The following is a 25597-nucleotide window of genomic DNA, read 5'->3' on the forward strand; positions in this document are numbered from 1 at the left end:
TGGGATTTGGATCACTCTCTACACCCTTTGCTTTCAACTTCAGAACAAATTCTTCCATATTTACTGCATTTAGCCAAAACAGGATTATCACATTTATCTTTAAAGGTGCATCTTGCGGCAATCTCAAGATATCGCAGAAGGACGGGGCAACCTTCTCTTTGGTCTTATAGAGTAATTTAAGGAGTTCATGAATGTTTTTTTAGGGTGTTCCCTCCAATAAAACGACCCTCAGTACCTTGGCAACTGAACACAGTCCTTGTACAGATGATGAAGCCTCCTTTCAAACCCATTCATAAAGCTGATCTGAAGTTTGTGTCATGGAAGGTGGCTCTACTCCTGGCTCTGACGACAGCCAGAAGAGTCATTGAGATTCAAGCTTTTTCGGTATCCGAACCTTTTATGCAGTTCAACTGGAGAAAGACAGTGTACAGGTAAGTAACTTGTTTTTTCTCCAGCATTGAATCTTTCATAGATTCACATGCGTAAATATTCCCCGTCGTTATGGTGGGAGTCTCAGGGTATTAGAAAATATAGCAGTATAAAAGAAAAACTCAATGAAAATCCAAAAAAATGCATCACACTTTGGCAACCCATCACCATCATTATATGGTACAAAAGTCAGCCAATGAGACGCCAGCCCTGAGATCACTTTCCCCAGCAAAGCCACCATACCTCAGATTTCCAACCGCACGTCGTGTGAGAAGGAGTCTCCCTGAGCTCTGCTCAGTTTTTCTCTCTGTGGTGAACTTTTGACCTGGCTTTCATCAGAGTATTTCTCTGGAACAGAGGTACTGTTATTTTCTTCATTTGGCAAGATCTCTGAATGCTCTAAGAAGAGGATTTTCAGACCATGTAGATCTTGTGGGAAGGCCAGACTCTTCTTTGAGGACCCCCACAAAGATTGTTTATATTGCTTACATCCTAAACATGTCCATAAAGAGTGTAAGCATTGCAGGACTTTCTCTGCCAAAACTCTCAAAGACAGAGAGGCAAGTTTGCTTCTATGGCTTCTGAAACAGAAATCCAAATCAGAATCTGGTTCTGAGGATGAAGAGGCTCATTCCACTCCAAGAAGAAAATTAGAGCCTACTGTTTCAAAAACTGACTCTAAAAAACTGAAGGTCAGGAAATCTAAGGACAAGAAACTGGAACTGCAACCTCCTGAAGCTTTTCCTAAAAAGTCTTCTTCAGTGCCTCACACTCCTCACAAGAAGTCTATGGAGAAAAAGGCTCCATCAACGGACCCGTCGACGAGAACTCCGCCGATGAGAGTGACGGTGTCAACGACGGTTTCACCAACGACAGCATCGTCAACGGCAACTTTAACAACGACGACAGCTTTGTCGACGGCGGTCACAATGACGACTCCCTCAACGACCTCTCCGACGACTACCTCGTCGACGAAGGCTCCGTCGACTATGGCATTCAAATCACCAAATACTCAAAGATCGTTGATGACTGTAGCTATAAAAAGGTTTCCACTGTTGACGGGCTCATCAACGGAAGAAAAAAGATCCTTAGTTATGTCTGATGCAAGGAAAGCTTTCTTCAGATTTGACATCCTTGAGCAAAGTCTCACCGCTTCCGCCATCCCATCTGTTGGAAATGCAGGAATCAGAGGAGGAAGGTTCTTTTGGAGGTGCGTACAGTCCCTCACAACTTAAGATAAAAAGTCAAGATACGGATGAAGAAGATTATCACGATAAATCAGAATTTTTACAGGAGGAATTCTATTTTAGAGACCGCCCTCATTCAGGTTCACAGAGGTACGAATCTTTTCAAGATACTTATGAGTATGAGGAGGATAAACCTCCAATAGCCAGAGTCGATGTCTGTGCCACTTTCATTGGTCACAGATTTGAGGCACGTGATTAAGGACTATTTTAGGCGTTTTCCAGAAGCAAATGCCCCTTTAACGGACACTCCAAGGCAAACACGAAGCGCACAGTCCGCTGAGAAGGCAGCACCCCCGCAGGCCTCACAGAAAACGCGCCCTCCTACAGTAATAGCCATCAGAGATTACTATAATGAGAGCGATGTAGAAGAACAACCAGAAGAAGGTGAGTTGACGCAGGATGAGCCAGTGGGTGATGAATAGGATCGCTATATTGCTACGCCATCTCCTTTGCCAGCAAATTCTACGCCGGAGGATTTCACAAGCTAATGGAGCGCGCCTCAAAAAGGTTTGATCTTCCTCTTCCGGTGAAACAGGCAGACTGTTTCTTAAGTGATTTAAAAGATTCAGCTAGAAAGTCGTTTCGGACCTTCCCTATGGTGAGCTATATATGGGATGAAGGCCTAAAAATTATGAAAAATCCAGCTTCTATTTCAGCATCAGTCCTGAGAATAGAAATGAAATATAAAGCCCTAGATTCGTCTCTAATGCTTTGGCCATAGTTAGCAGGTATGACAGACAAATGTGGTCTGATTTAGCGCCTTTTTTATCTCATCTTCCTGAGGACATGAAGGAAGAAGCAACGCAAATACTTCAAGATGGTGCTAGGGCAGCATCTGAAATGATCGACATAGCCATGGACATCTCTGCAGTGGCTTTTAGACAGATGGCAGGGGCTGTCCCCCTTCGCAGACAGGGCTGGCTTAAGGACATCTTGTTCGGGCCGGAAATTCAAGCCAAAATTATCGATATGACATTCAATGGAGAAAATCTTTTTGGCAAGCACGTGGACCATGCACTTCAGGGGATTAAAACCGATACAGACACGGCACGTGCTTTAGGAACTCTTCCACAGCAAAGGTTTCAGTCCTTTAAGGCAGAGGATCAAGAGGCCATTACCAGCAAAGGCCGTCATTTCAATTGTTCTCTCTGTGGTGAACTTTTGACCTGGCTTTCATCACAGTACTTCTCTGGAATAGAGGTACTGTTATTTTCTTCATTTGGCAAGATCTCTGAAGGCTTTAAGAAGAGGCTTTTCAGACCATGTAGATCTTGTGGGAAGGCCAGACTCTTCTCTGTGGACCCCCACAAAGATTGTTTATATTGCTTACATCCTAAACATTTCCATAAAGAGTGTAAGCATTGCAGGATTTTTTCTGCCAAAATTCTTAAAGATAGAGAGGTACGTTTGCTTCTATGGCTTCAGAAAAAGAAATCCAAATCAGAATATGGTTCTGAGGTGAAGAGGCTCATTTCAGTCCAAAAAGAAAATTAGAGCCTACTGTTTCAAAAACTGACTCTAAAAAACTGATAGTCAGTGAAGCTAAGGACAAGAAACTGGAACTGCAACCTCCTGAAGCTGTTCCTAAAAAGTCTTCTTCTTCAGTGCCTCATGCTCCTCAGAAGAAGTCTATGGAAAAAAAGGCTCAATCAACGGACCCTTCGACGAGAACTCCGCCGATGAGAGTGACGGTGTCAACGACGGTTACACCAACGACGATGACAAAAGCATCGTCGACGGCAACTTTAACAACGACAACAGCTTTTATAGGTACCAACCCTATCAACAACAAGGGTATCGTCAATTTACCAATCAACAGCAGTTTCGTGCATCCAATGCGCCATACCAGCAACAGGCGAACAGAAGGAAGACATCAGCTAGAGGAAAATCTCAGGACAACCGTAGGAGGCAGTGACACTCTCAGGGCGCCAACCACTTCGTCAACCATCAAACCTCATCAGGACCACTACCTCTATCTGTTTTACCAACAATGGTTGTCAATAAAATCAGACAGATGGTTATTGGACATTATACATCAGGGTCATACCCTAGAATTCATTCAAAGACCACCGACCCGAACTCCCATTCCCAGGAAAAATCTATCCGTACAAAAGAAAGAGATTTTGAATCTCCTTATAAAAGGAGCAATAGAGGAGGTCCATCAACAACATCGAGGGAAAGGATTCTACTCTCATTGTTTCCTGATAAGTAAAAAACAAAGTACCAAGTGGAGGCAGGTGAAGGATCTAAGAGGTTTAAACAAGTACATCAGAAAGCAGCTCTTCAGAATGTTATCGCTGCAAGAAATTCTGCTGATGCTGAACAGACGAGACTATATGACATCTTTAGATCTATTAGATGCATACTTCCATGTTCCAATACACGTCAAACAGCGACAGTATCTCAGATTCGAGGTGGCGGGGCGCCACTACCAATTCAAAGTGTTACCCTTTGGTCTCCATTCCGCAAAAAGAGTGTTCAAGAAGTGCATGGCGACAGTAGCAGCATATTTGAGACAACAAGGACACCAGGTCTATCCGTATCTGGAGGACTGGCTGACGTATCAGGACACTCAGAACTCTATAAAAACTTGCGGGAATCTTTTCGTGTCCCTGGGTCTAAAGATAAATGTGGAAAAAGCCTCTCTGATTCCGCCCCAGACTCTACAGTTTTTAGGAAAGTGTTGAACACAAAAGAAGCAAAGGCGTATCTGTCTCTAAGCAGATCATCAAGCCTATGCCACGAATGGGAACAGGATCGGCATAGGCTTCTACAGATATTCCACCTATGGGGCACTCCAGGCTTGGATCTGTTTGCCACTGGAGACAACAAGAAATGCTAACAGTTCGCAAGCAGATTCCCTCAAAGAGGATCATGGGGAATGCCCTTCAAATTCGATGGACGGGAATGTTTGCTTATGCATTTCCTCCATTCCCTCTGATTCCGAAGGTGTTGAGGAAAATGAAATCGGAACCGTTCCACCTGATACTAATAGCGCCGGCTTGGTAGAGACAATTCTGGTTCACGGAGCTTCTACAAATGTCAGTTGGTCCTCGGGTGTAGTTTCCACCGGTGCACAATCTGATATCGATGAACAGGGGACAAGTGGTACATCCACAAATAAGCTCGCTGAATTTATCAGCTTGGAAACTCATGACCGCGAATTCCAATCCTTGAATATCCCTCAGGAGTGTCGGGATATTCTGACTCACTCAAGAGCAATTTCCACCAATAAGACATATGCAACAAAGTGGAAAAGGTTATTCCACTGGTATTTGGATCACTCTCTACACCCTTTGCTTTCAACTTCAGAACAAATTCTTCCATATTTACTGCATTTAGCCAAAACAGGATTATCACATTTATCTTTAAAGGTGCATCTTGCGGCAATCTCAAGATATCGCAGAAGGACGGGGCAACCTTCTCTTTGGTCTCATAGAGTAATTTAAGGAGTTCATGAATGTTTTTTTTAGGGTGTTCCCTCCAATAAAACGTCCCTCAGTACCTTGGCAACCGAACACATTCCTTGCACAGATGATGAAGCCTCCTTTCAAACCCATTCATAAAGCTGATCTGAAGTTTGTGTTATGTAGGGTGGCTCTACTACTGGCTCTGACGTCAGCCAGAAGAGTCAGTGAGATTCAAGCTTTTTCGATATCCGAACATTTTATGCAGTTCAACTGGAGAACGACAGTGTACAGGTAAGTAACTTGTTTTTTCTCCAGCATTGAATCTTTCATAGATTCACATGCGTGAATCTTCCCCGTCGTTATGGTGGGAGTCTCAGGGTATTAGAAATTATAGCAGTATAAAAGAAATACTCCATGAAAACCCAAACAAATGCATCACACTTTGACAACCCATCACCATCATTATATGGTACAAAAGTCAGCCAATGAGACGCCAGCCCTGAGATCACTTTCCCCAGCAGAGCCACAATACCTCAGATTTCCAACCGCACGTCGTGTGAGAAGGAGTCTCCCTGAGCTCTGCTCAGTTTTTCTCTCTGTGGTGAACTTTTGACCTGGCTTTCATCAGAGTATTTCTCTGGAACAGAGGTACTGTTATTTTCTTCATTTGGCAAGATCACTGAAGGCTCTAAGAAGAGGCTTTTCAGACCATGTAGATCTTGTGGGAAGGCCAGCCTCTTCTCTGAGGACCCTCACAAAGATTGTTTATATTGCTTACATCCTAAACATGTCCATAAAGAGTATAAGCATTGCAGGACTTTCTCTGCCAAAACTCTTAAAGATAGAGAGGCACGTTTGCTTCTATGGCTTCAGAAACAGAAATCCAAATCAGAATCTTGTTCTGAGGATGAAGAGGCTTATTCCACTCCAAAAAGAAAATTAGAGCCTACTGTTTCAAAAACTGACTCTAAAAAACTGAAAGTCAGGAAATCTAAAGACAAGAAACTGGAACTGCAACCTCCTGAAGCTGTTCCTAAAAAGTCTTCTTTTTCAGTGCCTCACACTCCTCACAAGAAGTCTATGGTGAAAAAGGCTCCAACAACGGACCCGTTGACGAAAACTCCGCCGATGAGAGTGTCGGTGTCAACGACGGTTACACCAACGACTATGACGAAAGCAACGGCATCTTTAACAACGACGACAGCTTTGTCGACGGCAGTCACGATGACGACTCCGTCAACGACCTCTCCGACGACGACGACTACCACGTCGATGAAGGCTCCGTCGACTATGGCATTCAAATCACCAAATACTCAAAGATTGTTGATGACTGTATCTATAAAAAGGTTTCCACTGTCGACGGGCTCATCAACGGAAGGAAAATCCTTAGTTATGTCTGATGCAAGGAAAGCTTTCTTCAGATTTGACATCCTTGAGCAAAGTCTCACCGCTTCCTCCATCTCATCTGTTGGAAATGCAGGAATCGGAGGAGGAAGGTTCTTTTGGAGCTACGTACAGTCCCTCTCAACTTAAGATAAAAAGTCAAGACACGGATGAAGAAGAATATCACGATAAATCTGAATTTTTACAGGAGGAATTCTATTTTAGAGACCGCCCTCTTTCAGGTTCACAGAGGTACAAATCTTTTCAAGATACTTATGAGTATGAGGAGGATAAACCTCCAATAGCCAGATTCGATGTCTGTGCCACTTTCATTGGTCACGGATTTGAGGCACGTGATTAAGGACTATTTTAGGCGTTTTCCAGAAGCTAATGCCCCTTTAACGGACATTCCAAGGCAAACACGAAGCGCACCGTCCACTGAGAAGGCAACACCGCAGCAGGCCTCACAGAAAATGCGCCCTCCTACAGTAATAGCCATCAGAGATTAGTATAATGAGAGCAATGTAGAAGAACAACCAGAAGAAGGAGAGTTGACGCAGGATGAGCCAGTGGGTGATGAATGGGATCGCTATATTGCTACGTCATCACCTTTGCCAGCAAATTCTACGCCGGAGGATATCGGAGGATTTCACGAGCTAATGGAGCGCGCCTCAAAAAGGTTTGATCTTCCTCTTCCGGTGAAACTGGCAGACTGTTTCTTAAATAATTTCAAAGATTCAGCTAGAAAGTCGTTTCGGACCTTCTCTATGGTGAGCTATGTATGGGGTGAAGGCCTGAAAATTATGAAAAATCCAGCTTCTATTTCAGCATCAGTCCTGAGAATAGAAATGAAATATAAAGCCCTAGATTCATCTCTAATGCTTTGGCCATAGTTAGCAGGTATGACAGACAAATGTGGTCTGATTTAGCGCCTTTGTTATCTCATCTTCCTGAGCACAAGAAGAAAGAACCAACGCAAATACTTCAGAATGGTTCTAGGCCAGCATCTGAAATGATCGACATAGCCATGGACATCTCTGCAGTGGCTTTCAGACAGATGGCAGGGGCTGTCCCCCTTCGCAGACAGGGCTGGCTTAAGAACACCTCATTCGGGCCAGAAATTCAAGCCAAAATTATCGATATGACATTCAATGAAGAAATCTTTTTGGCAAGCACGTGGACGATGCACTTCAGGGGATTAAAAACGATACAGACACGGCACGTGCTTTAGGGACTCTTCAACAGCAATGGTTTCAGTCCTTTCGGGGCAGAGGATCAAGAGGCCATTACTAGCATAGGCCGTCATTTCAATCTTATAGGTACCAACCCTATCAACAACAAGGGTATCGTCAATTTACCAATCAACAGCAGTTTCGAGCATCCAATGCGCCTTACCAGCAACAGGCGAACAGAAGGAAGACATCAGCTAGAGGAAAATCTCAGGACAACAGTAGGAGGCAGTGACACTCTCAGGGCGCCAACCACCTCGTCAACCATCAAACCTCATCAGGACCACTACCTCTATCTGTTTTACCAACAATGGTTGTCAATAACATCAGACAGATGGGTGTTGGACATTATACATCAGGGTCACACCCTAGAATTCATTCAAAGACCACCGACCCGACCTCCCATTCCCAGGAAAAATCTCTCCGTACAAAAGAAAGAGATTTTGAATCTCCTTATAAAAGGAGCAATAGAGGAGGTCCAACAACAACATCGAGGGAAAGGATTTTTTCCTGATAAGTAAAAAACAAATTACCAAGTGGAGGCAGGTGACGGATCTAAGAGGTTTAAACAAGTACATCAGAAAGCAGCTCTTCAGAATGTTATCGCTGCACGAAATTCTTCTGATGCTGAACAGAGGAGACTATATGACATCTTTAGATCTATTAGATGCATACTACCATGTTCCAATACATGTCAAACAGCGACGGTATCTCAGATTGGAGGTGGCGGGGCACCACTACCAATTCAAAGTATTACCTTTGGTCTCCATTCCGCAAAAAAAAGTGTTCACGAAGTGCATGGCGACAGTAGCAGCATATTTGAGACGACCAGGACACCAGGTCTATCCGTATCTGGAGGACTGGCTGATAAAAGGTCCGACGTATCAGTACACTCAGAACTCTCTAAAAACTTGCAGGAATCTTTTCATGTCCCTGGGTCTAAAGATAAATGTGGAAAAATCCTCTCTGATTCCACTCCAGACTCTACAGTTTTTAGGGCCAGTGTTGAACACAAAAGAAGCAAAGGCGTGTCTGTCTCTAAGCAGATCGTCAAGCCTATGACACGAATGGGAACTGGATTGACATCGGCTTCTACAGATATTCCACCTATGGGGCACTCCCGGCTTGGATCTGTTTCCCACTGGAGATAACAAGAAATGCAAACAGTTCACGAGCAGATTCCCTCAAAGAGGATCATGGGGAATGCCCTTCAAATTCGATGGAAGGGAATGTTTGCCAATGCATTTCCTCCATTCCCTATGATTCCGAAGGTGTTGAGGAAAATGAAATCGGAACCGTTCCACCTGATAGTAATAGCGCCGGCTTGGCAGAGACAATTCTGGTTCACAGAGCTTCTACAAATGTCAGTTGCTCCTCGGGTGCAGTTTCCACCGGTGCACGATCTGATATCGATGAACAGGGGACAAGTGGTATATCCACAAATAAGCTCACTGAGTTTACCAGCTTGGAAACTCATGGCCGCGAATTCCAATCCTTGAATATCCCTCAAGAGTGTCGGGATATTCTGACTCACTAAAGAGCAATTTCCACCAATAAGACATATGCAACAAAGTGGAAAAGATTTTCCCAGTGGTATTTGGATCACTCTCTACACCCTTTGCTTTCAACTTCAGAACAAAGTCTTCCATATTTACTGCATTTAGCCAAAACAGGATTATCACATTCATCTTTAAAGGTGCATCTCACGGCAATCTCAAGATATCGCAGCAGGACGGGGCAACCTTCTCTTTGGTCTCATAGACTAATAAAGGAGTTCATGAAGGGTCTTTTCAAGGTGTTCCCTCCAATAAAACGTCCCTCAGTATCTTGGCAACAGGCCAATTAAAGCTGGTGTTATTAAAAAATACGTTAGAGCATTTTTAGTTTCCTTTTCTGTTGACGTTGTCGGGGTTTGTTTTCCGTTTTGCCAGCGGACATGGGCAGAGATGCTGGAGTCATGTAAGGTGTGGCTGGAAGTAAAACGCAGTGCATATGCACTTTTTTAGAGCTAACGATGGTGAGCACCGGCAGGACCCTGGCCAATTAAAGCTGGTGTTATTAAAAAATACGGTACAGACTTTTTTGTTTCCTTTTCTGTTGACGTTGTCGGGGTTTGTTTTCCGTTTTGCCAGCGGACATGGTCAGTGATGCTTGAGTCATTTAAGGCGTGGCTGGAAGTAAATCGCAGTGTATATGGACTTGTTTCGGCATCAGCTTCTTAGAGCTAACGATGGTGAGCACTGGCAGGACACTGGCCAATTAAAGCTGGTGTTATTAAAAAATACATTAGAGCATTTTTGTTTTCTTTTCTGTTGACGTTGTCGGGGTTTGTTTTCCGTTTTGCCAGCGGACATGGGCAGAGATGCTGGAGTCACGTAAGGTGTGGCTGGAAGTAAGTTGCAGTCCATATGCACTTTTTAGAGCTAACGATGGTGAGCACCGGCACGACCCGGGCCAATTAAAGCTGGTGTTGTTAAAAAATAAGTTAGAGCATTTTTAGTTTACTTTTCTGTTGACGTTGTCGGGGTTTGTTTCCCGTTTTGAAAGCGGACATGGGCAGAGATGCTGGAGTCATGTAAGGTATGGCTGGAAGTAAATCGCGGTGCATATGCACTTGTTTCAGCACCAGCTTTTTAGAGCTAACAACGGTGAGCAATTAAAACTATGTCTGTTGGTGTGATTAATAAAACTAAACCAAACAGTCAAACTTAAAAATAATATTAAAAAACCACGGAGCATTTTATTTTACTAATATTAAGCATTGGGTGTTATTAAAAAATACAACAGATCATTTATTTTTTCCGTTTATGTTGATGTTGTCGGGGTTTATTTTCCGTTTTGCTACCACTGCTTTAATACTTTCACTGCTCTTTAATACTTTTTATATACTAAACTCCACTAAACCTATTGGCACTGCCAATGCTTGTTTAATAAAGCAGGTTTTTTTTAATGCAGCCCCTTTTCCTTAAAGGAAAACGAGATACGTTTAAAAAAGAAAAATTATTCTTTTCAGTTTCATTTTTTTAAGGGTAGGCTCTTAAAAAGTATTTTCTCATATACTCACAAAGGGGAAGACGTTTGCGAGTGGTTTACCACCTACTTGAAGTAGGTAGTAAACTGCGAGTGTTTTGCGGCCGCAAATGCAGTCGCCAAACAATAGTACATGGCATGGTGACTCGCTATTAGGAAGGGACGCCCCATCCTAATAGCGAGTCACAAATGCTATTTTGCAAGTCAGTGACTCGCAAAATAGCATTTGTACATGCCATTACTCTTTTTGCGGTCGCAAATGGGAGGATCTCCCGTTAACTGCCGCAAAAAAGGGTTGTACATCTGGCCCTATAACTGCATTTAGTCTTTGAGAATTTGTAATTTGATTTGTTTATGTTGCATATTTGTTGCTTTGGTCTCGCTTTGCTCAGATAAATATTGCCTATTTTTCTAAAACGGTGTGGAGTACTTTTGTGGTGTGTTCACTGTGTTACTGTGTGGGTGTACACATATTTTACAAATTTCCTCTGAGGATAAGGCTGACTGTCTTGCCAAGCTACCAAGGGGTTGAGCACTGGATATTCTGAGGGTGTAACTTACTTAACCTGACTAGAGGGAGGGTCCCTGCTTGGACAGTGTGCAAACCACTGCCAACTAGAAACTTCATTTCTAACACAATGATATCGGTTTTATTTCACCAACGACTGAAACCTAAAATAAAGCATCTAAAATTGAAAGCGCACAACTTTAATCTGCTTTCATTTTCATAAAACGGAGCATTAACAGCATGTTTACCTCTTTAATCGTATCCATATAATCATGCTGTCAAAAGCGAAATGTAAATAGGATAATCCTACTGTCGATCATCTTCTTAAACTAAACTTCCATTAAGTAAGTATATTATTTAAGGTTTGGACATTTGGGCTAATGAAACAAAAAATGTGATAAGATGAAAAATGTAGCAAATGAACCACTTGCTGTTTGCTAAAAGTATATAGGGGAGAAGGACAAGCTCTTTTGATCCTCACTCTCTTTTCTGTTTAGTGTATAGGATGAAAAACAACATACCTTTCGGCTGAAAAGCGCTTATGAAACCAAAGGCAGTGGAAAACAAGATAAGGACATGATTTGCAGCCATCGGCTGAGCGTTTTCAGAAAGCCAAACAAGCCAAATCAAAATAAAAAATATTGCGCCAAAACTTAGATATATCGCCGATGTGAAATGATCCATGTAACAGGGCCAGCCTCCAGGGCATGACTAAAACAGCAAAAGAAGGGACAAATCTAAACTATTCACCAATGAAAACAAAGCAATTTTGAAAGGCACATGAAGGAACGAATGAAAACAGATAGGCATGCTGAAAACCCATACAGTAGATACAGCATGTTTAGAGAGACAGCCCATGTGCTGCCTAGGCCAGCCCTAAAAAATGTCTAATTGGTAAGCATGTGGATAAAGGAAGGTCGGATGTGAATCTATGCAAGGTACCAATGGTAGAGAACCTGCAGTTCTACATCAGCCGCAACCAAGAGAGCAGGGTTGCAGTTTTGCCCAAGTCAGCTGTCACTCTCCCTGTAGGTGGGTTTTCATTATGATGACAAAATGTGATAGTCACGGTTATTCACCTTGCAATGCCTTGCTTGGGGAGACTGTGATCCTTGGGAGGATCTCCAAAAGACAAAGAGTTGAGCATGTGTGAGAGATTCAGTCCAACCGATGTAGAAGATGAGGCATCTGTAAACATCGAGGGAAGGCTTTGACCACTCTGTTGCAGTAACAGGATTCGGCAACAAATATCTCCCCTTTACTAGATTCTCTAATGTGAAAGTCAGAGAGTATTTTAGGAATGACATTTGGTTTGGTATGAAGATTCACTGTGTCTTTGTGGATCCCGAGGATGAGTTCCTTCATTTTGAATACCCGGGACTCTTTGACAATACTGTCTGATGTGAACACAATTAAAGTTTCTAATAAACATATTCGAGATCCACCCGATATTTGAGTTTAAATTGATTTTAATGAGTTATGAAGATCTTAAACAATCCCTTGAGCTATTTCTTTACAAATCTCTGAGAAAAGGATAACCGCATTCCAGGTGAAGCACTGAACTAATAGACTGATGGCAGATGAGCGCCTTATAGGCTAATCGTCAAACTTTCCTTGGTGAAATACAGTAGCTAAGTTAACACCGGATGTAGTTGTGCCGATACAAGATGCAGAACCTTTTCCATTTAGTGCTGTCTGTTTTCATTGTGGACAACACTCTTTGCTGAGCTACAATTTCTCAATACACTTGAAGGATGTCCAGGTGTGTAAACTCAAAGAATTCAAGAGCTAGACATTTAGGGCCTGATTCAGATCTTGGTGGACGGGTTACTACATCACAATGGTGAATAATATCCCGTCACCGAAATATTAATCCCATAGGATATAATGGGATTTATATTTCGGCGGACAGGATATCAGCCGCAGTTGTGACAGAGTCACCAGTCCTCCGAGTTCTAAATCAGGCTCTTAGTCTGGGCTTCTGACAGGTGAAGTAGATCCTTTAAAAGGCATCGCTCTTCAATACCTACTGTTAAGGAATACTGGCATAACACTGGTATTTCCGTGTGAGGAAGAGCCCCATGGACCCTTTTTTTACCTGGACTGACTCATGGGATCTGTTCTGCCGTGTTGCCTCACCGCCGGCGTGCCTGTGGGGAGAGAGAGAAATGCAGGGTTAAAACCAGGTGTGAACTGCAGAGGTTCATCAACATTAGCAAAGGACGGCTCTATTTTGGAACAGGTGGGCGGGGTCCACCAAGCTGTGACCCAATCAGGACAGAATGAAGGAGGGGACAATAACACTGCAGGCTGCAGAACCAAAGAGAGGAGAAACGTCAAGGAGGTCCACGCAGGAAAGGAATCCAGTCGCCGGACATCGGAAGACTGGGAGGAAGGAACCAGAGCTGAAGACGACGACACCACCAGCCTCGATCAGTCCCAGGAGAAGTAGACCTAAGAGTGGTGGATGCTGCTGGAGGATGCTTGCTGGCTCACCACAACTCAGGAGAGTAGCGGCGTAGTGGGTGAGTGATTCGAGGGAGGGAGTGGTATGTAGTACGAGGTAGACACGTGCTGTATGCGCATTTATAGCTGCCTTTTTCTCTGCACCACTTATTTGGCCACATACCTTGAGATAGAACCAGACGCTCAGTACTTGGAATGTAGCGGGCACTTAAGTTTTGAAAAGCACACTTGTTTGATTCACGGGTGGAACTTGAAGTATGAGCACTATTGATTAATGTTTGACGTTCACTTGTGCAAGGCACAACCGCTTGTGCAGTGAGGGACACTGTCAGAGTGACTGAGGGGACTTATCGGTGGCCTTCTTGTAGGGAATTATCCTAACAAACTGAGGACTGTAATCACAGGAGCCATAGAAAGAAACACCCTCCGTTCTCAGAGAAGACTCTGGGTGGGGCTGTTGGAGGCACTGGTTGGGTCACATGTGGTCATCCCTGCACTGCTCAATATCACGGGTGAGGTGATGACTTAATGCAATCCAGGAGAAAAATATGAACCTCATACTTACCACTCATTCTTTTTAGAGGACCATGGCGGCATCATCCTGTCGGGAGGAGATTCCTAGAGGAAAGTAAGAACACCCAACATCAGACATATCCGGGAGAGAAAAAGAAGACACTACTAAAGTCCCAGAGATTTATCCGCATAAATCTGTGAACTCAATAAAACTTAAAGTTCTGAATCCTACACAGTCTACTCTTCAGTTTATCCACCTATCCCTCCTACATTCATGTTAGAAATGGGGGTCTCCAGTTAGCAATGGTTTGCACCTTGTCCAAGTAGGGACCCTTCCTTCTAGTCAGGATAAGGGAACTACACTCCTAAAATAACACCTGCTCACCCCCTTGGGAGCTTGGCATGAGCAGTCAGGCTTATCTTAGAGGCAGTGTGTAACGCATTTGCACATAACCAACAGTACTACTGTTTAAACGCTACAAAAGGACACCACACAAGTTTAGAAAAATATCCATTATTTTTATATACTTAAGACAAGACCAAAAACGATAAAAATCCACAATACAGTACTTAGAAATCTTCAGATATCAAAATAACCTTGAAATACAGTTCCTTGAAGTCAATAGCTCCAACTGGGGCTACCACAGCGTCGTGAACAAACAAATCCAAACAGTTCTGGCTGACCGCGGCGTCGTGGGCAAATTACGGTGTCGGAAAGACCCGCAAAACAGCACCTTTTAAAAATGCAGGGCTTCGGCGGCCTCTCATTGAGCTCTGAAAGCACAGCGTCTGCAGGCGTTGGTTCCGGAGGTCGGTGCAGGAGTCGTCGGGCCCTTGAAGTCACACGCATTGCAGATTGAACTCCTCGCGGTTGAAGTCAGGAGCGCTGGTGTCGGCATACGTCGGTTGCTGCGGTGCGAAATGCAGCGGTGCGGCGTGCGATGCCCTCAGGTCGCGGTGCGAGCAGTGGCTCGGTGGCGGTGTCAGATGGCGGCATCGGTGAGACCAGGGTCACGGTGCGAAGTGATGCGGTGTTCATTTAAAAAAAAATGTTTACATTTTTTACTTTACTCCCTGCATATTGATTGTTTTACAGCTTTACTGATTTCCGACGCGTATCGCAGTCGGTTTGCCATCTCTTGCCGCTCTTCAGCTATTTATCCTGGGCTTATCCCTGGCCCTGCGGACGCCCTTGGAGGATTTCGTCATTTGAACTCCATTATCTTCAAGGTAATTATTCTCCTCTCCTAGATGTTTATGCACCGGCTCTTTTACTACATGGGCTTGCCATGTATTTTGCGCTAGCCTATGTTTGGTATACCTAGAGGCAGCAGGATCAGGTTATCTCCTGCCTTTTGTTATTTCAGACTCCCGTCTTTTGAACCGACTTATCGGGTCATTCGACTTTCTGCCATTGCACAAGGACTTCTTTATTGTATCCAGCGGTGTGATATACTTTTCCATTGTTCCACATAGGAATCCCTTGTGACTGGATCTAAAGTAAGTTATTGGGACTATATGTCTGTTACATACTGTCTAGGCACCTAGATATTTCTATAGCACTCCTTATGCCTGAAGTACAAGTTACTACTTGTGTAACGATATCTCTGTAAGAGACATTATTTAGTGATAGGTTCCTTACCTTAGAATATCTCCAGGCGTCAGACTGGATCCGGAAAGTGTTGCTTAGCAGTACCCGAGATGACGCCACGGAGAGTACTTAGGCGCCACCCATGCGCGCTGATGTCAGTTCTGTACACGACTTTCCGCGCCAGGAACGCAGAGCCACGCAAGATACTGACCATTGGTGCAGAAAACTAGGGCCCTAAGAGGGATAACCTTAACCCTAGTAACCAGTTAGCAGAACGAGGAGGATGGGTGGGGCGGTAAGGAATCTATCACTAATGTCTCTTACAGATATATCGTTACACAAGTAGTAACTTGTGCATCTGAAAGAGAGACGTTAGTGATACATTCCTTACCTTAGAATAGATACCCCAGCAATACCAACCCCGGTGGTGGGTCTGCGAACAAGATTACACCAGAAAGTCACGGAGCACGGAACGACCAAAGAAGCCGTCCCTCTGGACTTGACTGTAAAGGCAGTAGTGCTTGGTAAACGTGTGTAGCGAGGCCCACGTAGCTGCCTGACAAATGTCCTGCAAGGGGACGCAACGTCCCAAGGCAGTAGTGGCTGCAGTTGCCCTGGTAGAATGAGCACGCAGCCCCACAGGAGGCTCCTTCAAAGCCAAGGAGTAACATGCTTTGATGCACAGAACGACCCACCGAGAGATGGTCCGTTTGTGCACCGCCTGACCTTTTTTTTGTGCCCACGTAGCCAACAAAAAGCTGTCCATCCACCCTGAACTGCTGCGTACGCTTTAGATAGAATGCAAGTGCACATTTGAGGTCCAGACGGTGGAGCCTCTCTTCCTCTCTTGAAGGATGCGGAGGCGGAAAGAAGGTAGGCAAAGTGATGGTCTAACCGATATGGAAGGGCGTGACCACGTTTGGCAAAAAAGAAGGACGGGTCCGTAACACCACCTTGTCCGGATGAATAGGAAGGAAAGGAGGCTTGGAAGAAAGAGCCTGGAGCTCACTCACCCTTCTGGCAGAGGTGATAGCGACCAGGAAAGCGGTCTTAAGAGTAAGACGATGCAAAGGACAGGTATAAAGGGGCTCGAAAGAAGCGCACATCAGATAGGTCAAAACGAGATTCAAGTCCCATTGAGGCATGATGAACGGCACGGGAGGAAACGTGTGTGTAATGCATTTAAGAAAACGGTTAACAACCGGGGACTTAAAAAGAGAAGGCTGATCTGGAAGCCTCAAAAAGGCGGAGATGGCCGAAAGATAACCTTTGATAGTGCCCAGAGCAGAGCCCTGCTGGGCCAAAGAAAGAAAGAACAGGAGAACTTCAGATCAGAAAGAGGGGCAGAAAGGAGATCCACAGCCTTCGCTGTGCACCATGCCACAAATTTGTTCCACCGACAGGCGTATACCGTTTTAGTGGAGGGACGCCTGGCTGCTAAGATGACATCACAGACTTCAGGAGGAAGATCGAAAGCTGTCAACTGTCGCCGCTCAATCTCCACGCATGGAGGTGGAGGCTGGACAGGTTCAGGTGGAGGACCGTCCCCTGCTGATCCTCCCGAAGAGGCAGACGGATCGGGGGATCGATCGCCATGCTGAGCAGCTCGGGATAACAGTATCTTCATGCCCAATCCGGAGCCACAAGGATGACTTGGGCCCTGTCGCGCCGGATCTTCTTCAGCACTCTGGGCAGAAGTGGTATAGCCGGAAAGGCGTACGATAGACCGCAACTCCACTCGCGACGAAAAGCGTTGTCGAGCGAGTGTCGCCTTGGAAATCCCAACGTGCAGAACTGATGACATTGCGCGTTCTCTTCGGTGGCAAATAGATCTAACCAAGGCTCTCCCCACTGCTGAAGGAGACCTTGCACCACGTCCGAGTGCAGACACCATTCGTGATCCATCAAGCACCGGCGGCTGAGTTCGTCCACCCTGGCGTTCAGAGAACCTGCCAGGTGTTGAACCACCAAGGTAATTTCTTGATGTTCCAGCCACGTCCAGAGGCGCATAACCTCCTGACATAGGGACCAGGACCCCACCCGCCCTGTTTGTTGCAATACCACATGGTGGTGGTGTTGTCCGTGAACACCTGCACCACACTTCCCCAGACAGAAGGAAGGAATGCTTTCAGTGCAAGCCGGGTCGCCCGAAGCTCCAAAAGGTTGATATGGAGCTGGGACTCTGCCGGACACCAGAGTCCTCTGATATCCGCCTCTCCCAAGTGGCCTCCCCATCCCAGGAAGGACGCATCCGTCACCACTGTGTGCTCCGGGTGGGGAAGGGAGAGGGATCTGCCATTGACCCAATCGCGATTTGTGAGCCACCACTGCAACTGCTGTGCAGTGACCCCCGAGATCTGGACATGATTGGACAGGTTGCCCTGATGTTGCACCCACTGGAACTTCAGGTCCCACTGCAGAGCCCGCATATGCCATCTGGCATGTGTCACCAGCAGGATGCAGGAGGCCATCAGGCCCAGAAGCCGGAGGGTCATCCTGACTGAAACCCGGGACAGAGGCTGAAAGATCGGAATCATAGCCTGAATATCCCAGACTCGCTGCTTGGGAGGATAAACCCGAAACAGCGTCGAATCCAGAACCGCTCCAATGAAGGGGAGCTTCTGAGAGGGACTCAGGTGCGACTTCTGCACGTTGATGGAGAACCCCAGCAAATGCAGGAGGTCGGCCGTAGTCTAAAGGTGGGTGGCGACTGTCTGGGGCGAGACCGCCTTCAACAACCAGTCGTCGAGGTAGGGGAAGACTGACACCCCCGACCTGCGCAGATGAGCTGCGACCACCGCCATCACCTTCGTGAACACCCGAGGAGAGCTGGTAAGGCCAAAGGGGAGCACAGCAAACTGAAAATGCTCCTGGCCTACCCTGAACCGCAGGTAACGCCGGTAGGCTGGCAGGACGGGAATGTGAAAATATGCGTCCTGCAAGTCCAACGCTACCATCCAGTCTCCTGGGTCGAGGGCAGCTAAGACCTGAGCTAGAGTCAGCATCTTGAGCTTCTCTTTCCGGAGGAAGCGACTGACGTCCCGGAGGTCAAAGATAGGATGCAGACCCCCTTTGTCCTTCTTGGGAACCAGAAAGTCGTGGGAGTAACAACCACTCCCTACTTCAGGTCCAGGAACGCACTTGATGGCTCCCTTGGCCAAGAGGGCCGTGACTTCCTGGCGGAGAGGAGCCAAGTGATCCCCCGACATGTGGTGGCACCGAGGTGGCATGGCAGGAGGGGAGGACTGAAAGGGGAGGGAGTACCCGTGGCAAATTATCTGCAGCACCCATTTGTCTTATGTAATTTCGTGCCAGTGAGGTAGGTGGTGGCAGATGCTGCCACCCACTGCCGTTGGGTGCTCCCTGAAGCTCCAATTAGGAAGGTTTGGAGGCGGAAGCAGTGGGGGTGGAGGTGGACGGACCAGCACGCTGGTTTCCTGCCCCGCCCCTGCGGAAACCGCGACCCCAGACGCGCTGGGGCTGGTTCTGCACAGGCTTAGGGGACGGGCGCGCCTGACTGCCTCTACCTTGGCCACGAAAGGAACGAAAACCAAGAGAGGCCGAGCTCTTAGTAGAAAGGCCCATGGACTTGGCCGTAGCCCGCGAATCCTTAAAGCGCTCCAGGGCACTGACAGCCTTGTCGCCAAACAGGCGGTTGCCATCAAAGGGCATGTCCACGAGCGAGCTCTGGACATCGGGGAAGAAACCAGCTGAACGCAACCAGGCGTGATGTTGCAACGCCACAGTTGTAGAAATTGCCCTGCCCAATGAGTCAGCGGTGTCCAACCCACACCGAATGGCGAACTTAGCCGCATCCTTACCCTCAGCAATTGCCTGAGAAAGGACAGCCTGCACCTCCTCATGACACTGAGGAAACACCTGAGCGACGGCATCCCACACCGCGTGGGAGTAGCGGCCCAACAAGCAGGCAGTGTTCACCAACCGCAGCCCTAAGCTGGCCGAAGAGAACAACCGCTTCCCAAACTGGTCCAGCCGTTTAGAGTCCTTATAAGGCGGGGCCGTAAGAAAAGCACTCTGTGACGTCGAGGACTGAATGACCAGGCTCTCAGGGGTAGGGTGAGTAGTCAAAAAGGCGGGGTCACCGGGCGCCGGTAGTTGGCGCTTGGCGATGTTCTTATCCCCCGGGGTTCCCATGGCCGGCCTCAACCAAGTGCCCAAGAGGACGTCGGTAAGGGCATCATTGAAGGGAAGTAACGGCTCCGACGAAGTAGATGCCGTCTGGAGCACCTCGGTGAGGAGGTTGGTCTTGAGGGCCACCGTGGGGAAGTCAAGATTGAGGGCCTCAGCCTGCCCGACGGAGGACCATCGTGTAGGAGGCACCTTCCTCCATCGTAGGCGGGGGAGGCGAACCCCGGATCAGAGGAGACATCGAGGTCGACTGCCTCCGCCAAGTCGTCCACCCAATCCTGCTCGGAGTCACATTGCCGGGCAAGAGGGTCCTTGGACCCTTCCCAGTCTTCGTCCACTCTGGCGTAGAGTGAGCCGGTCGCGGCGGCAAAGCCGGAGAAGGGACGAACGGCGTCGAGAACGGCGCCGGCCGGGGTCAGACCGGCGCCGTCTCCCAATGCGGATCCCAGGCCGGAACAAAATGGTCCTGGAACCGGGGCAAGGGAGGAATAAACGGCACCCAGTGTGGCGCCGAGGGTGGAGCCGAGGGCGGTGCCGGGGCCGGCAACGCCACACCTCGTGGCGCCGGAGCCGCTGGCGCAGGATCCTGTTGCGCCGGTGGCGGAGCCGCCGGCCCAACAGGATCTGGACACGGGACCACGAGGCCCGAAGGCGCGCCGGCGGGAGTCCGAGGCCTACAAAGGCGGTCCATGGTAGCAAGGAACTCTTGCACCTGTTCGGGAGTCGCCGACGGACCGGGGTATGGCGGGTAGGCAGCGGGACTCCCAGGCTCCAGGCAAAGCCCCTGTCCCCTACGTTCGCCTCCAGGGAGCGACGGGGGGACGTCGGAGAGCGAACACGCTTCTTTGACTTCTTTTTATGGCGGCACTTACCGGAATCCAAAGGTGAAGACTTGGAGCCGGAGGAGAGACGGCTCCGTCCCGGGTGCGGTCCCGGGAACGGCCCCTGGACCCGGAGCGGCGGCATGACGAATGCCGGACCTCCAGCAACTTCCAACGCCACTCCCGCAATGCCTTGGGGCCATGGCTCGACAATCCTGGCAGTCCCGGGAGTCGTGGGCAGTCTCCAGACAGTTGAGGCAAACATCGTGGGGGTCCGCCACCGACATATTCTGGCGAAAGGCCCCACAGGACTTAAAGCCGGGCATCCCTATGTGCACCAGGAGAAAAGAGAGTAGACAAAAAGTTTCAAAATAGTAGTCAAAAAGTGACTTAGGTACGTGCTCAATCCGGATCTGCGCTTGCTGGCGCGGAAAAAGAAAGAACTGACGTCAGCGCGCATGGGTGGCGCCCAAGTACTCTCCGTGGCGTCATCTCTGCGCTTACGACGCCAGTGACGGACGCGGAGCCGCACGACGCCACCTACTGACATGCAGGGGTAGTGCTAAGCAAAACTTTCAAGATCCAGTCTGACGCCTGGGGATATTCTAAGGTAAGGAATCTATCACTAACGTGTTTCTTTCAGATCTTTCTGTATAGCACTTGGCTTCCCTCTGTGTGCATGGATTTGTTCTGGCATGTCAATTTGGGTCTTTTTCTTTCATGATTCTTCACATCGGTGCTTGATTGAATTTACTCTATTAGAACACCAAGTGATACTAATCTCACTTTCTTTATAATGCACTTCCCTATGCTTACTCAGGTGAAGACACTGGAACGTTTTATCTTCTCCACTAAAGGTTAGAATTTTAATCTTATGTTACCAGGGGGGACCCGTATACATTTTTATCGTTGCATTTTTTCATGTTTTCTTTTGTAGCTTTAAAATGGAGCTCCTGACCTAAGAAGTGCTTATTTGTCACTTAGCCCACACTGTCTTTGTATCTATTTCTCCTCCCCGCCCTAGTGCTTCCCTGTTTGAGTATCTACCCATCAGTGCCCTGAGGAAGGTGATGGCTACTACCTAGCCTAGCACCGAAACGCCCGTCGGCACCGTGCAAGACAGAAACCACAAAGTGGGATATACCTGAAAGTACCAACTGGATATATTTTTACCAACTTACCACCATTATCATATTATTCCGATTGGGATTCTATCCTACTTTTATTAACTTTGTGTGTTGTTTCATTGGATATGTGAGAATGTGGAATGTATGAGATGGTTTGATTGTTGGCAAGTATATGTTTTTATGTCCACGATTTTAACTGAGCTCCGATAAGTGGGGTGGGAGATTCTTATGTTCATTTTTATGTATTGATTATTTTGTGCTCTATATAACTATATGATTATTGTATACAGTTTATGATTCTTTCATTTGGCTCCGTTCCTATTATGAGAAGTAAAAAAGAATAACTAAAAAGATTAATAAATATTCTTTGTACTGTACATTCTCAAATCACTTTCTTATTTCCAAACAACCATTTATCCTTATTTTTGTGTATTCACTGTTGTTAGGACCTCAGTTATTGTTTCTGTTCTCCCCTGGACGAACTTAATTTACCCTTTATTATTTACAGACGTAGTTGCGTCCTATATATATCTCTTGGCAGTTGACAGCTTCCTCCCTTCCTCTGAGGGTTGGTTTTTGTTCATTACGGTGCTGGCAGGTCACGGTGCAGGCAGAGGCGTCGTCATTGCTAAAGCGATGTCGTCAGCTGAGGAACTGGAGACGAGGGCGCCGGCAGGCCAAGGCTGTGGTGCAGGATGAGGGTGGTGCGTTGTGTAACTTTACGAGAAGTGCCCCTGAACCAAGGTGCAAGCAGTGGCGTCGATGTCGGCGTGAAGCGGCATCGTCGAGGATACCAAGGCGGCATGAAGCGAGGCAGTGGGAAGTGCGGTGCCCACAGGTCGCGTGCGAGTAGCGGCTCGGTGGCGGCGTCAGATGGCGTAGTCGGTGAGACCAGGGTCGGGGTGGCAGCGGCGTCGTAGACGGCGTTGGGTTGCTTTTTCTTCTGTTGCAGCACAAAACACACAATCCCCAGTGCTGAGGGCAGAAGAACTTGAAGTCTTTGCTGTTCCTGAGACTTCTTGAACAGGGGGCAAGCTATAACTCAAGCCCTTAGAGATACTCAAAGCAAAAAGTTGTAGAAATTTCAGTCCAGTCCTTTCACTGCCGAAGAACAAGGCAACCACTGCAGGCCAACACAGCAAAGCACTCAGCAAAGTGGTAGTTGCTCCTCGCAGCTTTTCCAGCTCTTCTTCTTGGCTGTATTTCTTGGTTCCAAAAGAGTTCTAAAGTTCAGGGGTTTGGGCCCCACTTTTTATTGCCCAAAATCCTTTGTGCTCTCAGGCAGAGAGTGTCTGTACCCAGCCAGAACCAGTTCTGTACTCTCTTGGGTAGCTTCCTGGCAGGAGGTGGAGATGGCTTTGTCAGAGGCAACCAGGCCCATTCAGGTACAAGGAAATCTCCTCCCCCTACTCTAAATGCAGCCCAGGTCTATTCAGCCCTTCCCTGGCCCATCTAGACTCTCTGGAGCCACTGATCCTCTCCAGCCCCTCTCATCCAAAACCCAAACAGTCAATCCACAACCCAGCAGAGGTCTACTGAGCAAGAAAATACCTACTTTGTAAAAATTGTATTTTCAAACACAGAATGTAAAAATCAACTTCACTAAAAGATGCATCCTTAGATTCTGAGTTCAGGCATACTAAACTGTATTCTTCTACCTTGTTCCCAGGGGTAGTTAGGTTTATAAGGTGTTATAAACAAACTCCCCATTCTGCCCTATGGGAACTGGTAGCCTTGCAATAGTGAAAAACGAAGTTGACAGTAATTCACTATCAGGACATGCCACACACACCAGGGAATATCCTACCTTTCACATACACTGCATCCTGCCCACAGCGGTACCTTGGGTCTACCTTAGGGGTGACTGACATGTAAGAAAAGGGAAGGTTATGGCCTGGCAAGTGGGTTCACTTGCCAGGTCGACATGGCAGTCCCAGACTGCACCTAGGCTCTGCAATGGCAGGCCATAGTTACATTTGCAGGCTGCTTGTGAGGGTGGCATAATCCAGTGCGGCAGCCCACTAGCAGCATCTGACTTACAGGCCCTGGCACACTCAGTCCACTTTACTAGGGACTAACAAGTAAATCAAATATGCCAATCATAGAAACACCAATCCATAACACAATTTACAATAGGAGCACTTGCACTTTAACACTGTTCAGCAGTGCGCAAGTGCGCAGAGACACTATACCAGCAAAAACAAAGTCAAAACCGGGAGGTCAGAAAGCAAAAAGTCAGGGGAAACACGCCAAAAGATGCCAAGTAAAACAATTCCTGTTCTTGGTCATGGTGAAAAGATACAATTTTGGTTGAACCCCAGTGAGCAAAGACATTGTCCTCCTTCCATTTACCTGGCTCACACTTGGTACACTCCTTTGTTGATCTGCTCCGAGTGCCAGCCCATCTATTTATGACTTCTGGCAGGTGTTTTGCCATGGGGGAACTGCTGTGGCTGACAGTCCATTCCCAGAGTAACTGTGCCTCCTCGATTGGAATTGGGAAACTTGTTCCTTATGTTTGTTCATGTTAAACATTAAGGCCCTGTGGTCTGTCCTGATGAGTACTGACGTCTTTATGTAAAGAATGGACATGAGTGGTCGACTCACCTAATATAACATATTAGTTTAAACATAGATGTACAGGGCTACTTATATAAGTATTGATAGTATTTTTGAAAACCACCATTTCTATGTGTTGTCAACTTTCCAGCCACAACCTCTCTTAAGATAATGGTAACAAACCACATAAATGTACGTGGTAGTTCTTAATGTTTGTGTTTTACAAGAGTTAACATTAAATATGTAAGTAGGATGGCTGTTGCAAAAAATGCTGGGGATGAAGATAGAGAAGGATACAGAAATAGAGGCTAAGCAGAATAACTCCAAATTTGGCAGAAAGCTAAGTTTTTATTCATAAAGCATGTTTTTTGTGATGTGGTGTAAATCTGTTCAGTTGTTTTTGAGAAATTAAGGTTCAATATTTATAGATATATATATCTAAAGTTGGCCCCGCTGACCACAACCTCAACAAAAATGTTGTAGCCGCCATTACAGAACTGAGAGACTTGGTCCTAGTGTCCGGCAAATAAAATAAAAAATAAAGATAAGAAATAAGGGGGCAGGGTAGGGGTAGCCTTAACATCCTGGATCTTGTAGGGGGAGGGTTCCAGAGAGACACCCAGGGTAAAAAAAAAAATGTAAAAGCCAGGTCCTACAGCCACCTCCATTTGGCCTTGTGTGGCACGGCTACTAAATTGAAGGCAGGCATTATTCCAGCATATAAATCCAAGCAAGATGTAATGCTGTAGAAACAGGTTGCAGTTTGCTGACATGATTAACTGATCTGCTCTTCCTAACAAACACCTGGTTAAAAGACTTGTCCCAGCAAGTAACAGAATGTATTTTTCTTATGGCTGTGGTTACTCAGCAAGATCAGGATGGGAGAAATAGCACAGGGTGGATGGTGTGCAGCTTCAAAAACAATACAATGCAAGAATCATTTCCCCACATACCAATTTATTTTAGTAGAAACAAAATCACCAGACTCAATCCACACCAAAATTCCATCTTCCCTTTGGTTCATGGGAGCAATCAAGCTTTTGCAAAGAAGATTAATGAACTCAAAGAAAACAGACATCTTACCCTACTAGTATATTCCTGTGTGATTTCTTTTACATTAGGGGGGGCCTGAATG

The 25597-nt window shown here is 46.6% G+C and overlaps 1 protein-coding gene across 2 annotated transcripts in view; it reads right to left on the minus strand.

Annotated features, from left to right (window-relative positions):
- FOCAD (focadhesin) overlaps positions 1-25597 on the minus strand; it is a 1730079-nt gene that overhangs the window by 1448234 nt on the left and 256248 nt on the right. For both annotated transcript variants that reach the window (XM_085634390.1, XM_085634400.1), the window contains exons 11-12: positions 14268-14320; positions 13335-13386 (exon numbers count right to left, since the gene is read on the minus strand). In XM_085634390.1, coding sequence (XP_085490516.1) covers positions 13335-13386; positions 14268-14320 — 105 coding nt within the window. The remainder of the gene's footprint in view (positions 1-13334; positions 13387-14267; positions 14321-25597) is intronic.

This window comes from Triturus cristatus, chromosome 2_1 (genome assembly GCF_964204655.1).
Source record: "Triturus cristatus chromosome 2_1, aTriCri1.1, whole genome shotgun sequence".
Classification (NCBI taxonomy): Eukaryota; Metazoa; Chordata; class Amphibia; order Caudata; family Salamandridae; genus Triturus; species Triturus cristatus.